Raw genomic sequence first — 16,191 nt, forward strand, 5'->3', positions numbered from 1 at the left:
AAAATTTACAGAGACTTAGCAAAAATATACTGCATAAGTTGTTTTTTTTATTACGCTATTTGGAACTTTAAGTGCACAAAAATACACCAAATAGTCAAACCGAAGACAGTGAAATTGTATTTAAAATAACAACAGCACCACCACAGTCCAGTACAGATTGCCCTGATTGTCACTTGACCCCCTTCTGAATGCACATGAAGGGTCATATTATGATTATTTCTCACCTCAACTTTTTCATTTGCCAGTGTCAATGCTGTGTTCATCAACGTTGCACCGCTAAAAGAACTTTTGTCCCACATTCTGACAGTGACAACATCATCATGGATGAGAGAAGGTGTGAATTACTTCCCTCTGTTGTAACATCTGCTCTGCTAATCAGCTGTAGGTTTTGTTTGTACGATAAGTTGTGAAGAGCAATTTAGACATTTCAATTCTGTTTTTAACTGTATGGTAATTAGTCAATTTTCTTTCTGGAAAAAGCTGTTAAATACGTTTTATATGCAGAAATGTGACAAACTTTTAATTGTTTTGGTGGAAGATGATGATAAAATACATATCAATATAGACAAATAAATATATTTTTTTCTTTTACACAAGTAGCCTCGAAGAATACTATGAAATTGATTATTTTTCCACAGATCACACAGATCAATATCAGATGCACAGAGATTCAAATGATATTGAATGTGCTGTATTTGTAACACAGCTTCATGAGCCATGTCAATTGTTAATCTTAAGTGATATATTGTGTGAATTGGCTTATTCAGAGTCGTATAAAACCTAATCTCACACAGTGTCAAATATTTATCTGTATATAGAGTTTGATGTCTGTTCAAACTAAAAGTGAAAACACAACATTACAGAAATGAAGAAATACGCTGACCTACATATGGATCTGCTTTAAATTTACATCTAACAAATGTCGATGTTGTGGGATGTGCACTCAACCAGCAGAGTAAACTTTAGTGTAACCTGTGATTTAATTGTCCACTTAACTATAAGAGCAATGTAAGGAGTAGCTATTTCATATGGCTACAGTGTCATTGTGGAAAACCAATTTTAGATCAGTTTGAAATTATGGAGCAGCTAATAGTATTTTATATCTCGTGTTTTCTTAGGGAGTGATCCGAGGAGACAGGTAACAAAGGCAAAATAGCTTTGTATTGAACACGCATAACATTACATGTACTTGATAGACTGACAGATAAATGCAAAAATTATATTTATAACTGTGTAAAATTGTACTGACACGAGTATTACAAATATTGCTTCATAAAGTATTTAGCCTGTAGATAATGAGCTGCCAGTTTTACAACTTATTAAACTTGGCTGTCAAAGTTTTTTAAAAACTTGTTAATATGCTCTGCACGAGATGCAGAACTAAGCCGACATATTTGTGACTACTGATTATATTTCTGTACCATAGAACACATACTTAGGAACATTATGAATTCCAACTAAGAAAGTATCATTAAAAACACAGTTAAGTATGAAAGATATATGTTAACCACATCGCACGCACACAAACACACACACACACACACACACACACACACACACACACACACACACACACACACACACACACACTTTCATAAATGCACTTATAAACATGAGCTATAAACATTAACCTTCTTTACATCTAGGCATTATCATCCCACCCTATATCTTCAAGGGTTAAAACAAGATTATCACCACTGATATAATATAATATGGTATATTGATATTAAAAGAATATAATTAAGTTGGATTACGTCTGTGCCAAGAATACGTTAACAATGGTTTTAAGATTACAATCCTCCATGTGTTTTGTTCACTGCCACGTTTTAGCTCTGTGATAACACATGACCTGAGTTAATGAGGAAAACTCCTTTTCAAAGATTTCTCTTTTTAATCATATATTCTATCCCCTTTGCAGTCAGTGGTGGAACGTCACTAAGTACTGCAGGTGGCCATTTCTGTAGAATAAAGAGCAAAGTCAAAGAGATTTAATTTAGCACCCGCAGATGAACTCAACACATCATGCAGGACTAATAAAGGACTTCTTATCTTATCTTTTCTGATGTATATGATATTTATATGATATATCCAGATGTATATGAAACTTGAATGATTTTTGCCCGTTAGATGGATCACACATTATCTAATACTGAGTCAAAAATGATATTTTGGTGGTGGCAGGTACTTCCGGTCATCTTCTCCTGTCTTTGGGTGTTCAGTGAAGTGCTGGCTCTTACACAAGTGTGTCATGCAAAGATTGAGAAGAATACCGTGTCAGAATAAAATACCATTCACTGTTTGGTAAGGAATAAGTAAGAAATGAATTACATAAAGGGTTAGGGTTAGGGCATTTGAATTTCTAATACAGTACATTAGTATTGCAGTTAAGCCCAGTTCTGTATATCTTTATTTAAGTTTGAAGTGCTTGTACTTCAGTATTTGTGATTTATGATACTTTATATTTCTATATATTTGTGTTTTTTTTACTCCACGACATTACATAGTTATTATAGCAGATTAAACTACTCCATTACCTACTGTTAAGTAGGTAATAGTGACTTCACACACCAATATTTCTTTCATGTTATTTATCCAAATACTGTAAATGTTAATAAATGTATCTCAGTGTCCAAAGTGTTCCACTGTACCACTGTCATCCTGATCGCTCGATGATCCTCTGCTCGATGTATCTGTGATCATCTCTTCAGCACTGACTTCCGGCTGCACATCGTCCACACATCGTCCACACATCACCTGCGTCACTTCTCTACTGAGCATTAAAAACAGTATCTACAGCCATGGCTCACCCGGGAATAAGACAGATAAAGATCAAGACTGGCATCGTTAGGCGGTGAGTCTGGTTCCACTTATCATGGCATGTTTAGAAAGCCTGTTACGTTGCACGAGCTAGTTAGCTTAGCCTGGTGGAGTGGCCGGCTCGGCATGAAGCCAGGCCGCGCATGGGAGAATGTTTGCCGCCGAGGCTTTCACTCCACTCCGGTGTTTTGCCGGGGCCTGTGCTCGGTGAAGTGATGTTGAAGCAGTGTTCGTTTTCCATGGCGCTGCACTTCATTGTTGTTTGACGGACTCTCCCTGATATTTCTGGTGCGACAATGTAAGACCGTCATAATCTCAAAGATGGCGTAAATAACGGACATGGGTTTATTGTAGCGGTGTCTAAAGTTTGTCGACTCATGCTAGCTGTCTGCTAGCTAGCTAACATATTGCTAAGAACAAGTTGAATTTGTGGCTCTTTTGTGAATTTATGCCCGATCCACAGTCATTTACACTCATGTAAAAGGTCAGTTATAACAAGGGTGCGATATATTTTGTTATTATGACCTCACATTTGCTCAATTGTATCACAAAATAAACCATCACCAGATTGGCTGGCAACAAATTAATTTAGTCCTGTCAGATAGTTATTTAATTCAATCTTTAAATAGAAATACCTTAGCCAGACTGCAGTGATGGAGGTATGTGGTGATGATGTAGGGAATTCATTATCTGCACAGCCAGGAGACAACTACATGGAAGGGTCCATTGTTTCCAGAAATACTTTGTTCTCTGTGTTTACCTACCACATATCACATGGTTTACTGTCACAGCAAAGTGCAGAAGTTTCAGGCAGTCAAATAAAGTGAGGATGCTGTCCTGGTTTTTATTTACCAATGTTTCAATCACACACAATCTAGTAATTAGTTAGTGTGACTCTTTACATTGAAAACAGCTCAGACTCTCCTCTGGACACCAGCACACAGTTTTCCATGGTGCTCAGCAGGTGGGTTGTTCCCAGTATCTCGGAGAACTTGAGATATTGAGATCAGTCCTCTGTGGAAGGTGGACAATTTATTACAGGACTTCTTGTTCTACAGGCTCTGTAAATAGTTATATGTAAGTTTGGGGTTGTTGCCCTGGTGCAGAACAGATTTGGCACCAATCAGAAACTTCTGTGATGGTATTGTGTGTTGAATAGGGTTGCAAAGGGGTGGAACATTTCCGGAAACTTTCCATGGGAAGTTGAGCTCGGGAATTTTTTACCGCAAATTAAACGCTGAGCAATAAAAACGTCATTCAAAACTCTATTTTAAAGATGTATGGAATGCAGCACACGCTGCACGTTGAATTTCAACCCTCCAATACACGCAGCAGCATACATGCTGGACCCAAAGAAGTATGAGAAAAGCATACTCTCTGGTGAAGAGAACAACAGAGCTTACACTTATTACTGTTATTACTACCATGTCTCACCACCTGGGTCTTGATGAAGGCAAAGTTCTCGGCAGTCTGGCAAAGTACCGTACCAAGCAAGGCCTTTGGGAAGGGGATGGGATATGGCAGTCATGCCAGCACATATCTGCATCCACCTGGTGGAAGGGACTTGTGGATCTGAGGCCCTTGCACCTGTAGCCTCCATCATCCTCCAAATCCCACCAACATCAGCCGCCTCTGAGCGCATCTGGTCACTGTTTGGGCACACGCACACAAAGGTTCGCAACAGGCTCACCAATGCAAGGGTAGAAAAACTGGTGGCCATCCGGGCAAACCTAAGGCTCTTTGAGCCTGACGCAGAGCCATCCTCTACAAGGTTGGACAGTGACACCAAAGATGACGACGAGTCAGATGTCGAGGAAGTGGACGTTGATGAGGTCCAGGAAGAAAGCATTGAGACCTGAAAGGATTCAGATGAAAAACGCTAAAACCAGAGGCTTGAGAAGCTTGACTAAATGCTTTCATTTTACATTTAGAATGGGACTTTTTTTGGGGGGGGATCATAGGGAATGCATTTATTTTATTCAACATTCATGTTTTTTGTTGTTCAATGAAAGAATCCATTAAAGTTCTACTCACAAATGGATTAAGTCAAAAATGTAATTTTTAAAATTTGTATTTGAAATGTTTGCATGCATGTTTGCTTATGACAAAACAAAATGTTTATATTTATGTCTGTATATGACAAGGTAAATACAGTTAGTATAAATTACCCACAAAATTTCCAGTTTATTCCCGTTAATTCCCATGGAAAGTTTCCAACTTTGAATATTCCCGGAATTTTGCAACCCTAGCTATGACACAATAAGATTGCTAGGAAATTGTTCTCTTTATTTCATAATGTAAAAAATATAGTAATATAATTTCTTTTCTGATTTAGATGTTTTTGAAAAAATTTTTTTTAAGGAATCCATGACAATAACAAACATAAGATATATATATATATCATATTTACTCACAGCAACATACCATAATGCCAAACCTTTGCTGTGGCTCATCCACTAACCACAAGGTTGGTGGTTCGATCCCCGCCTCCTCCAGTCTGCATGCCAAAATATCCTCGGGCAAAATACTGAACCTCCAAATCGCCCCTCCCTGATGGCTGTGTCGGCAGTGTGGGATGGAAGCTATATACGTAAACACAGGCCATTTACTCAGCATATGTTGCATGGAGAGCAGTTTTATGTCCAATTCTATTCACTTTGTTCCTGCTCTACATTGTTTTCTCGCTTGTGATGGATGTTGCTGGTAAATATACTGGGGGTAGAGTGGTCATCCTCTAACCAGAGGGTTGGTGGTTTGGTCCCAGTCTTCCCCATTCTCCAAGCCGAAGTGTATTTAGGCAAGATATGATAGTGATCCCCAAAATTGCTCCTTTCTTGAGTACCTTTGAGTGATAGTCAAGACTAGAAAAGCGCTATATTAGCACTTAGGCCCAAGACAAATTTCCCTATGGGACAATAAAGTAATTGATTTGATATAAATACAGACCACAGACCATACTCTCAATTTTTGACTTTTGGCAAACTAGGAAAATTGACACTTGCTGTAAAAATTTATGATAAATATAAACCAAGCATTTGAAATTGTGATAACATCAGAATGTATTTAATATGCCTTTTGATATAGGAGCGTTTGAGCTCATCATCCATATTAAGCCAGTCTATTAATAATTCTTGCATCTATTCGGAGTTTACATCTGAATGTGGAGAACATATCATGAGGTGTGGTTGAGGTCCCTGGCTCAGTGTAGTGGTGTGTGTGGTGGTCTGGGTGTGTCTCTCGTCGATCAGGCAGACCTCTAATTCCCTCCTGTCAATGGCGTTGTGTAATGTGCTATCGATTGTGTTTTGATGAGGGTCAGATTGCTAACAGGCTCCCTGAGGTGGTAATGATGGAGGCTGGATTTCCCACTGGGGATAATGTCACACAGTGTCCAGTGTAGGAATAACAGTGCTGTAGTGTAGCAACAGTGTACCTCATCAGAACTGTCCCTAACTACTGCACGGATGTCTCTGAGAATACTATTTGGACATAAGGCAAAAGTTATTACATCTCACCTTCTCCAATTCAAGAGTGCTGCCATGACACGGACCCTTAATCAAGCTGTTAGGTTTAAATGTACAGACTGCCTTCGGTTTCTGTCTCTTCGTAATCTTGCGTTCCTCCCATTCAGTCTCTTTCTCCCGTGCCTCTCTCCCTTTTTTCTTTCCTCCTTGCCTTCCTCAGTCCCTCCTCCCTTTTTAGATATTGGAGTTTAGAGGAAACCTGCCTGCTCTTTTAGCCCGGCCTATTTCCAGTGGCTTTTGCACATTCCAGTCAGTGCCTTTCTGCCCTAGCGAGGCGGATGCCCTTAATAAAATGACAACAGTAATTTGCCTTTGTCATTCCGGTCCCAGCACAGACTACATCGTGGCTCAAAAATACAGTGCTAGAGGAGGCGGCCAAGTGGTGTGTGTGTGCGTGTGTGTCGGCTCACTCTAATTCCTTTTTTTCTATTTTCCAGAGAGCTGCCTTTTCCATTAAGCCTGAGGTGGCAGGTCTATTTAAAACCAGCCACGACCCCACCCCTCATTCACACAGTGCTCCAAGTCTGGGAGAAATAAGAAATTAACATCAGGACTGGAAGGGGAGGAATGGACATTTTGTTATTAGACTGTCCTTCAGTTTTATTCAAATTATTCCAGCCCTCCTTCCTCCATCTTTTCCCTTCTCTTTGCCACCTCTTTTTACTCTAAACAGACGACATCACTCATTCTGCATCAAGCACGAGAGTGGAAGGCGCGAGCTGCTGCTGCATATGGTGCCTGTTTAAAAGCTTCTTGATGGAACTGTATTAGAATCCATGGTAATTGATGTAAAATATGACAGAGTGCTGTTGGCTTCCTTGGCTAAGCAAGGAGCAGTGCAACACGGAGGGAAGGGTCTCCAGTAATTTGACTGATTAATGAAGGATCACTCACTTATGCACACGCAGCTGATTTTATGAAAAATGAAATTTGTGTTGTCATTCCAATAAGCAGGCACAGCCGGAAAAAGACTATTAGCTGGGAATTATTATCAATAGCGATATTTTCAAACTCCATTATGCCAATCAGGGTCGGAATCTGTTTAATAGATTTTGTTCCATTTGGCCCGTAATTGATAAATAATCAAAATTTATCAATGTACTCAAGCCCATTTTCACTAACAATCAAGGAAAAGAGGCCCATTTACCACCTGACTTGGTTCAAATTAGGGACTAAATTGATGATCAATTAATCTCTAAAAAGGACTAGTAGGGTGTGTGTGTGTCTTAGTCTCTCTCTATGTGTGTGTGTGTGTGTGTGTGTGTGTGTGTGTGTGTGTGTGTGTGTGTGTGTGTGTGTGTGTGTGTGTGTGTGTGTGTGTGTGTGTGTGTGTGTGTGTGTGTGTGTGTGTGTGTGTGTGTGTGTGTGTGTGTGTGTTGGAGGTGGATATAGGAGTCAGATAAGCGTAGTGATGAGGTGCGAGCTGGAACGCAGTACAAAGTTAACAAGGACAGCAAGAGATTTTGTTGCTGCTGCTGATTGTCTTTTGTCACTGAAAATAAGGACATTTAAAATGTTTGCTTATTTTAGATGTAAATAGGTAACGATAAATTAATTCAGAATTTGGTTTGCTTCCCAGTATGAATTAATAATCAAAATGTTTATTAAATGACAGTGATCAAACTCATTCAATGGAAGTTTTGTTATTTGTAACTTGCAAAGTTTTTCCTTGTATATTTTTGAAGAACAATTTAACAGTAGCGTAGATGTATCTAAATGCACTAAATACTTTTACATTGCAATATTAAGGGGAAATAAGCAAAATACCATGTATTTGCCTTTGCTGTGCAATATTTCACCATTATTTTATGCTGAATCACCATTTGTATGTAAAACATGCTTATTATAATTGGAGGAATGTGACAACTCTCTTAAATGATGGACATTTAAAAGGCTTGTTCAGGCAAAAAGGCCAAACATGTTGATTTGAATCCAGCTCCACAAATCTCGCTCCCAGCTCTTTTTATACGTTTCTAAAATTAATCTTTTGGTCCTGAAGTGCTGCTGGACATACAAAACAAGAATGAACATGTCACATAGACTTTTTGGGAAATAATTTTACCATACCATAGATTATGGTAAGTGGTCTGTATTTATATAGTGCTTATCTAGTCTTGATGACCACTCAAAGCTCTTTACTGTACAGTTTTATGCCATTCACACACATTCATACAGTGCCAGCACTTTAAGAAACAACAAATTAACAAATACTTTAAGCCCAATTCTCACTAAAATAAGAAAGAGGTTAAGATAGTTGTTAATTGAAGAACCCAGAAGAAGAACTGTACCCCTTTTGTATTTTTACTTGTAATTTAACCAAAGTTAAATATATTTTACAAGTGCTATTGTTGTATTTAAGGTGTTTTCCTCTAGAGTTGGTAGAGACCAAAAAAGGAAATAAAAGAGACAAAGGATTTGACTTCGATTTATCAGTTGGACACGAAACATGACCAATAATTTTGCACTGTATATACTGAATGTGTAAATAAGCCATTTTTGGATAAAAGGATCGCCAACTTAAAAAAGTATTAATATTAACTCACAACTTGTTTTTGCTGCCAAAAGAATGAGTTATTCCAGGCTTTGTTGTTTGAAGCAATTTCTATACGCACAATAGTTTAGAGGATCGCACAGACTTTTATAAAGCCTTGTATTTTGGAATTATTGTACATGAATCATTGTGTCTTGAGTAAGAATCTTATCAGGCAGCTGCATATGAACAATATTCTGTTGTAATAGTGAGTGTTTGTTCCGGCTATAAACCATCTTTCATTCAAGCACATCCTGTCCTGAGTTGGTTTTAGATCACGGTATGAATAATAATAGGTTTCATATGGAAGCCTAAATTGAGGCTGATCTCCACATGGATACCGGTGTTGTGTGAGGCCCCGCAGCAGTGAGGAGGAATGATGTGTTCGCTGGTTGTTACTGAGGTGTGTATCTTGCCATCCTGCGGGAGATGATCTCACTGTGTCCCCTCAGTCAGAGTAGCGTAGGAGAGAATGAGGATAGATGGCCTCGTCTGTAAAAGGTGACCATCACAGCCTGCCTTTTTCATGGTTCAGCCTATATTATCTGTCTTGAGAGGCTGTGCATTTATGTTTCATGTTTGATGGAACAACAACTGTGTCACTGCCTTTAACTATGAACTGTGTTTTCCTCTCTTCCCATCCTCTGCAGGCTGGCCAAAGAGGAGATTTCATATATAACTGAGGCAAAACAGCAAGAGGAGAAGGTTGCGCGCCTGAAAGCTGAGGCTGGAGATGAATACGTTATCAAGAAACAGGTATGGGGGTCCTTTACTTCTATTTGTTACTATACTTCTTTGATGTTTTTGCGTTTCTTAATTTGAAAGCTTTGTATTTATCACCAACTGTTATGATCCTCTAGTAACTGAAGAGGTATTTCCAACTGTTAGAAGGCAAATTGTATCTCGATGATTTGAGTAACCCCTCATTCATGTAATGAGGTCAGTCCACAGTGATAATGAAGAATTAGGTTTTGAGAGGACAATCATTAGTGATTTTGTAATTTGCTTGATGCAGATGTAATTATATCATGTTACTTTAGAGGAGTTTGATAATTACTGACACATGCTAGCTATTTAGTGTCCCTAACAGATCACTGGCCCATATCCTGTTCTCCATTCTCTGTCACTTTGCCTACAGCCCTCCATCATTTGCGTGTTCTCTGCAGATAGCAGTTAAGAGCGTGGACATTTGTATGACATACATCATGCTAGCTCGCGCAACATCTGAAACACAAACTATCTGTATGAGGAGATTTCTGTGCTTTGTTTTCACTTTAACAGAGAATTTAAAATTTAAAGCGAAAAGACAAAAGCCAAAGACAGGGTCATTGATTAACACAGTCAGATACAAGGGTACAGTTCATTACACAGGGATTCAGGCCAAAAAGGTGAGATTCAGAAGAATGCCAAATAAAATGCATTAATCAGTGTGTCCAGAGAATATCAATCACAGTATGTTAAGCCAGGATCCCAGTGTGGCTCTATGGATGTCTCTCACTCATTCTCTCACTGAAATGTGTCATCAGCTGTGGGATCGAATGCAAGGAAAGTCTGCAGATGTTTATGAGAGAGGATGTGTAATGACTTTGGTGATCCACTGATTTTACAGATTTTACTCTTCTGCCATCAAGTGGTTGACATTTCTGAAATGTTTCTACGACTATTGGATACATTGTCACAAATACCTGAAAATCTAAGCATGTTGACATTAGCATTTAGCTCAAATCAGTGCTGTTAAATCAGAAACCCCAAAGCTATATCTTATTTTTATTCAGTATATTGGCTGCACACAGCATGAACCAGGAGATGCTAGCAGTGCCAACCAGCTGCTGGCTGCCATGTTTGAATGCTGATAGTGTGCTACACACAAGCCTGTAAGAGTGAGCACTGCTTTTAAATAAGTTTAACTCACGTGGAGGCGACAGAAGCATCAACCGGTGAGACCCAACTGATCCATCCATCCATCCATCCATCATCTATACTGCTTATCCGTTGCGGTGTTGGGGAGCTGGAGCCAATCCAAGCTGACATTGATACATTTTATTTTTACAATAAATTTTAGTGGTATGATTTAAGATTCATAGAAGAGATGGTAAGGACATCCAAGTTTTTCTCTAGTTAAAAGCTGGAAGTTATAGTTAGCAATGTCTATGACAACAGCCCAAATAAGGGGGCTACTTCAAAGCATATTACATTTTTGTCCCTTGCAAGCATAAAGATCTTCAGCAAGCAGATAATGCATTTATACATTTCCACATTACAAATATCTCTTAAGAGAAAGAAATGAAACACCATTAATTAAACCCAATAAGTGCCAAATTGTAACTTAGAGAAGCTGACTTTATGGACAGTAACAAAATAAGTGGGTCCACTATTAGTTAACTACACTTCCTGCAGCAGTACTCTGTCCCACTTCATTTGGATTTCTTTTGTACATATTTCTGGCTGGAGCTGCTGTGCAGACTCCAATTCTGATTAAATCTACTGGTGACATTAAAATTCAGCCTGTGTTTTGTTTTGTTTGTTCATTCCCAGAGCGGCGGCTCGGGCTGAGCAGCCGGCTTGGCTGGTGTTAAATGGGGGAGTTTGGGAGGCCAGATGGATTATGGTTGGAGATGAGAGGTCTGAGGCAGGATGGATTAGAGGTTTTTGTTTTAATGGAATCAATACACTGTAAGTGTCATCTTTATCCAGCGCTGATGGGATCATTCCACTGCACTGGGAGGGCACCGTGACTTTTCTCTGTTTTAGCACTCCTCTGCTTAGTCTGGCTCACCTTGTCACATCTACATGGCAACCGACTCAACTAGTTGTCTACCGTGTTGCAGTATGTCAGTTAGTCTGCCAGCCTGCCCGTGCACAAGTTCATCTGAGCGCCTGTTACTGTGCATAGCCGTGTAATGTACCTGTGTGTAACTGAGTCCATGTTTTGACTCTCCAGCTCGACAGAGGGCTAGGTGAGGAAGCATCTGTCATGAGTAAGTGTGTCTGACAGCGTTAGCCAACTCTTCTCTGCTCTTTAGGGTGCCAGCCGGGGGAATTCCACATTAGCCGCGGCTGTGAAAGTTCCCCAGGTTATAACGCAGTTTCACTCCAGGCGTAGTAATACCTGTTTACGCCTGATCACAGTGCCCTCGGTTCAGGGTTTCTTCATTCATTCAGGTGTGCAGTCAGATCGAGGCTGTCCCCTGCTGCCCAACTCCCTGCCCAATCGATAACTCAATAACATTTTTCATACCGCCGGCTTGTTGGGAGATGTTAACCACAGCGGCGTGCATGTGGGACACCCTGCACGTTACTGTCAGAAACGAGGCAACAGCCAATGAATATTCCTGTGTCTGGCTGTTTATAATGAATGTTGTAAACTTTGAAAGAAAACATGTTCAATAAAGTGTTGATTATTGTGAAGACTGGCAATGAAAAATAAAATGGGGATGATGTGGTCTCTTGTGTGGTTTCAGATAGAGGTGTTGCAGGAGTCAAGAATGATGGTCCCGGACTGCCACCGTCGACTGGCCGCGGCACACGAAGTTCTGATAAATTTACTTGTAAGTATCCGATGATATGTGTCACCATTAAATGGAAATGTGAAAAATAGTTTTCATCTCATAACATGAAAAAACTGTTCTGATGAATCTCTTAATCCATTTATGTTTCTATTAATTTTACAAATTTGCCATCAAGTGGTGCTTGATTTAGTTCTTATTCCAGCATATGAAGATAGGATGTAGTTAACCTACAGAGAAACATTACTCCACATTTTAATGGATAAAAATGTACCAACAGGCAAATTAAAGAAAGGCAAATGTTTTTTCAGAGTAAAGATGTAGTACAGTAGCGGTTTTTGGCCACTAGATGCAGAAAAACATAAAAACAAGCTGACAGATGCACTGACCTGACACATCATCTTTTATAGCTGTCATGACTGACATATTGGCAAAGAATTGACATTGTATAGAACCAAGTTCAAATGCTAGATGTTGTCTGACTTGACTGTCTGCGTTGACGGGAGCACTGCTGCATTCAGACATGCGCAGAACTCCGACTTATCTCCTGACATTCTCCAGGGGGGCTGTATGTGAGAATGCAAATGTCTGAGTGAGGGCCTATGGACTTTCTCCAGAGTTTCTGCTGCCTATCCCCCAGTAGAAACTCTGGAGAACGTCCAAATGAAACCACGTGAGAGCACAGCAGGAGATCCTCTGCCGGTATGGTGACGTTTTTTAACGCAAATATAAAAGACACAAAACAAAAAATACAAATATCTAAGGATTAAAAAGTGATGCCATACGTGTATGAAGACTTTGACAAAGATGTCAAGAGAACTTTTGGTGATAAGGGGCGATGCACTTAACGCTCCAGAGATTTCTGTTGTAAACGCATCTGAGTGATGAATCTCCTGCTGCGTTGTTCATGTGCGAAAGGCAAACTGCGGAAAAAGTCCACAGAATTGTATCCGCTGTTAAACCAAAATAATGATCAAAAACTAAAATGCATTAAACATTTATTGCAATACATGTAGCTTCCAATGCTCCAACACTGTTCATACCAATTCATACCTCAAACTAAACTAGTCAGTTTGTCCCTATTGATATCTTACATAGAGGTGGTTACAATGTTTATTTGTATCTGCCATCACTGACTCATGCTCTCACCCAAATACACTTTAGCTGAATGGGAAATGTGGAGCGCAGAAGATCAAAAATTGTCCTCAGTTAATTGTAAGGATGGAGTTTTTATTTCTCTCTGCGATATGTTATATTTACAAATTCGACACAATTACCAAACAAGCACACAACTATAAACTATGGTAATTAACTATCAAACTTAAACAGTGGAGTTTTTGCTGTCTGAACGGTTGTAGGACCACGTATTTCACCACATATTGTATCACATATTTTATCATCCCTCTGTCACGTTCACAGAAAAAAAAATGTACGTTTCCTGTTCTTTACTGGTTGTCTGTGTTTATAGCTGTAGAAGCTAAATGGGAAAAACACAATGGAAATAATATTTCAATACAATTTATCTTTCTGCATATATATTTAGCATATTTTATTTAGCATTTTATTTTAACAGGATTTAAAGGGTCACTGAATGCAGTGCAACACCGGTGATGGGCTTAAGAATCAGACTAAGCTTTACATTTCAATTTGTTTATCAACTTGGATCTTTTTAGCCGGTCTGCCATGCTCACACCAGAGCTGCAGGCAGAGGGAGCTAACCTGCAATTAGCAACATGACCTCATCCCTATCACTCATCCTCCCTTTTTTTCCTCTTTAACACAGACATGCACATATGCACGTGCTCATCACAGATCATTAACAGTGCTGTCACCGCGGTGACCACCACACAAACCCACACACACCTGATTAAAGGACATAGACGCCATACAGGCACCTTAACACCTGGTCCATCCCTTTACTGCTAAATTTAGATACCAGTAACATGACAGGGAGTGAAATACAACCTCAAGTTTTATGTCAATGAAGTGACATCCAGACAGGTTTGTTGAAATATTTTTTTTTTCACATTGAGTCACTCAAAAAAATCCAAGATGTGGATTTATCCCTTAGAAGCCAGCGATAATTCCTCATTATGGCTGCAGGAGATGGCAGTGTTTTTTTTAAAAATGGCAATAAAACACAGCTGTGTGTGTTTGTTTCTTCTCAGGAAGCAGAAGAGGATTTGGCCGACTCGGAGGAGTACAAAGAGGCTCGGAAGGTGTTGGACTCAGTGAAGCTTGAAGGATGATTCCTTATGTGTTTCTTGTTCTCACTGTGAGATTCACCTCTTTCTTTAATGTTCATTCCCTTCATCAGGCCATGGAGACAAACTGAACCTGTTCAAAGCCTCTGTTCTTGATGTTATTTTTTCTACTGTTGACTTTCCCCCATGCCAACACATTTGTTCATGCTTTTGTTCTGTGTAAAATCCCACATTTGACCATAAAACGTTCAGTTTGTTACAGTCGAGGAGTGAAGTTTGTTTTTTTATTTTTTTTATTTTTTTTTATTTTTGTCATATTAATACACTGTCTGGCCTTAATAGATACAATTAAATACAAACGCATGTATGCCATTCATCTAATGACAATTCAATTGAAGGTTGTGGTCCATTGCTCAATTGATCTGAAGTAAATGGTCACCAATGTAAATAAAGAAACTGTAGATCACTACAGAGGCTCCAGTGTTTTATGAAGTGACAATTTCCCTCCCATGTCACCATCTGACACTTTCAGGACATTAATTGGCTTGAACCCTTGATATAACACATACTACTAACATAAAGTGCAATTAACAATTTGGAATTCTATGGATTAATCTATTTGAAATGTAAGTTATTGATAGGAATTCTAGTTATCAATATTACTGAATAGTGTAACATAGACAATTTATTTGAGAAATCTGGTTTCAAAAACACTTTATAGATCATCAATTGTTGGACTTTCGATCAGCTAATCGATCAATCACACATACTAACTGCTGGATTTACTTACACAGTGTATTCACCTGCTGGTATTCCTGTTAACAGCACTGAAATGAATTGTGTTTGATACCTACAATAAAGACAAGAGCACTTTGGGCATCCCTGTCAGTCAGATGACAAATGTTGGTTATGGCCATGAATGACAAAACAGGGCCGCCTGACGTCCCCGCAGCAGCTCCATCTATTATCCACATGGCCCTAAAATAACGACACCTTGTATTAAGGCTGAGAGAGTCCTTCCTAAATAGTCATACTAATGAATGAACTCAATTGCCAGACAAATTAAGGTTACATTTGACTTGATCCTTATTTTACAGATTTCGATAATTATCGGGATCACCCCAAAGTCTCATTACCGCCCTAATGAGGCGCTGCTACTCCGTGACATCTACCCCGCTCCATCTCGTTAAGGAAATCGCTCTTCAATGCTGATTATTTTATTTGGAGGTATAATTATATTTCTTTCGGATAAATCACGGCCTAATCGAGTCCGTACAGAGGGCAGCAGTGCTAATTGAGGCATGAGATGCGGCGGCGGTGCGCTGCACCTGGGTTTATGTGACCAGAGGACCCGTGCAGGCTGCTGGCTGCTCTGTGAACACGTACAGGCTGGATAAGAAGTATCCACATCCTGTACCCGAGACATATGACTGTGTACAAATACTCTGTTACCTCAGTGAAAGGAAGTATCATTTCAAAATGTGGATACAATAACAGTAAAGGAGCTGATTAGGCAGCAGAGTGGTCCCTGGAAAATGTTATTTATCATGTGAATTTTTTATTGCATGCATGTGAAAGCAGGATTTTATTATTGACTGTTTTGGGTCCTT

At 39.3% G+C, this 16,191-nt stretch overlaps 1 protein-coding gene across 1 annotated transcript; it reads left to right on the forward strand.

Annotated features, from left to right (window-relative positions):
• Positions 1 to 2,687: 2,687 nt before the first annotated feature.
• Positions 2,688 to 15,050, forward strand: tbca (tubulin cofactor a). Its single transcript, XM_035141314.1, has 4 exons — positions 2,688 to 2,851; positions 9,522 to 9,627; positions 12,333 to 12,419; positions 14,546 to 15,050. Exons 1-4 carry the CDS (start codon positions 2,799 to 2,801, stop codon positions 14,624 to 14,626), a joined length of 327 nt encoding a protein of 108 aa, XP_034997205.1. The 5' UTR covers positions 2,688 to 2,798; the 3' UTR covers positions 14,627 to 15,050.
• Positions 15,051 to 16,191: the final 1,141 nt, after the last annotated feature.

The sequence above is a fragment of the Hippoglossus stenolepis genome, chromosome 18 (assembly GCF_022539355.2).
Source record: "Hippoglossus stenolepis isolate QCI-W04-F060 chromosome 18, HSTE1.2, whole genome shotgun sequence".
Taxonomy (NCBI): Eukaryota; Metazoa; Chordata; class Actinopteri; order Pleuronectiformes; family Pleuronectidae; genus Hippoglossus; species Hippoglossus stenolepis.

Coding starts and splice junctions, on each gene's coding strand:
- tbca (XM_035141314.1), top strand. CDS start 2,799: ATGGCTCACCCGGGAATAAGACAGATAAAGATCAAGACTGGCATCGTT. Junction 9,628..12,332: donor AATACGTTATCAAGAAACAG/GTATGGGGGTCC, acceptor GTGTGGTTTCAG/ATAGAGGTGTTGCAGGAGTC. Junction 12,420..14,545: donor AAGTTCTGATAAATTTACTT/GTAAGTATCCGA, acceptor GTTTCTTCTCAG/GAAGCAGAAGAGGATTTGGC.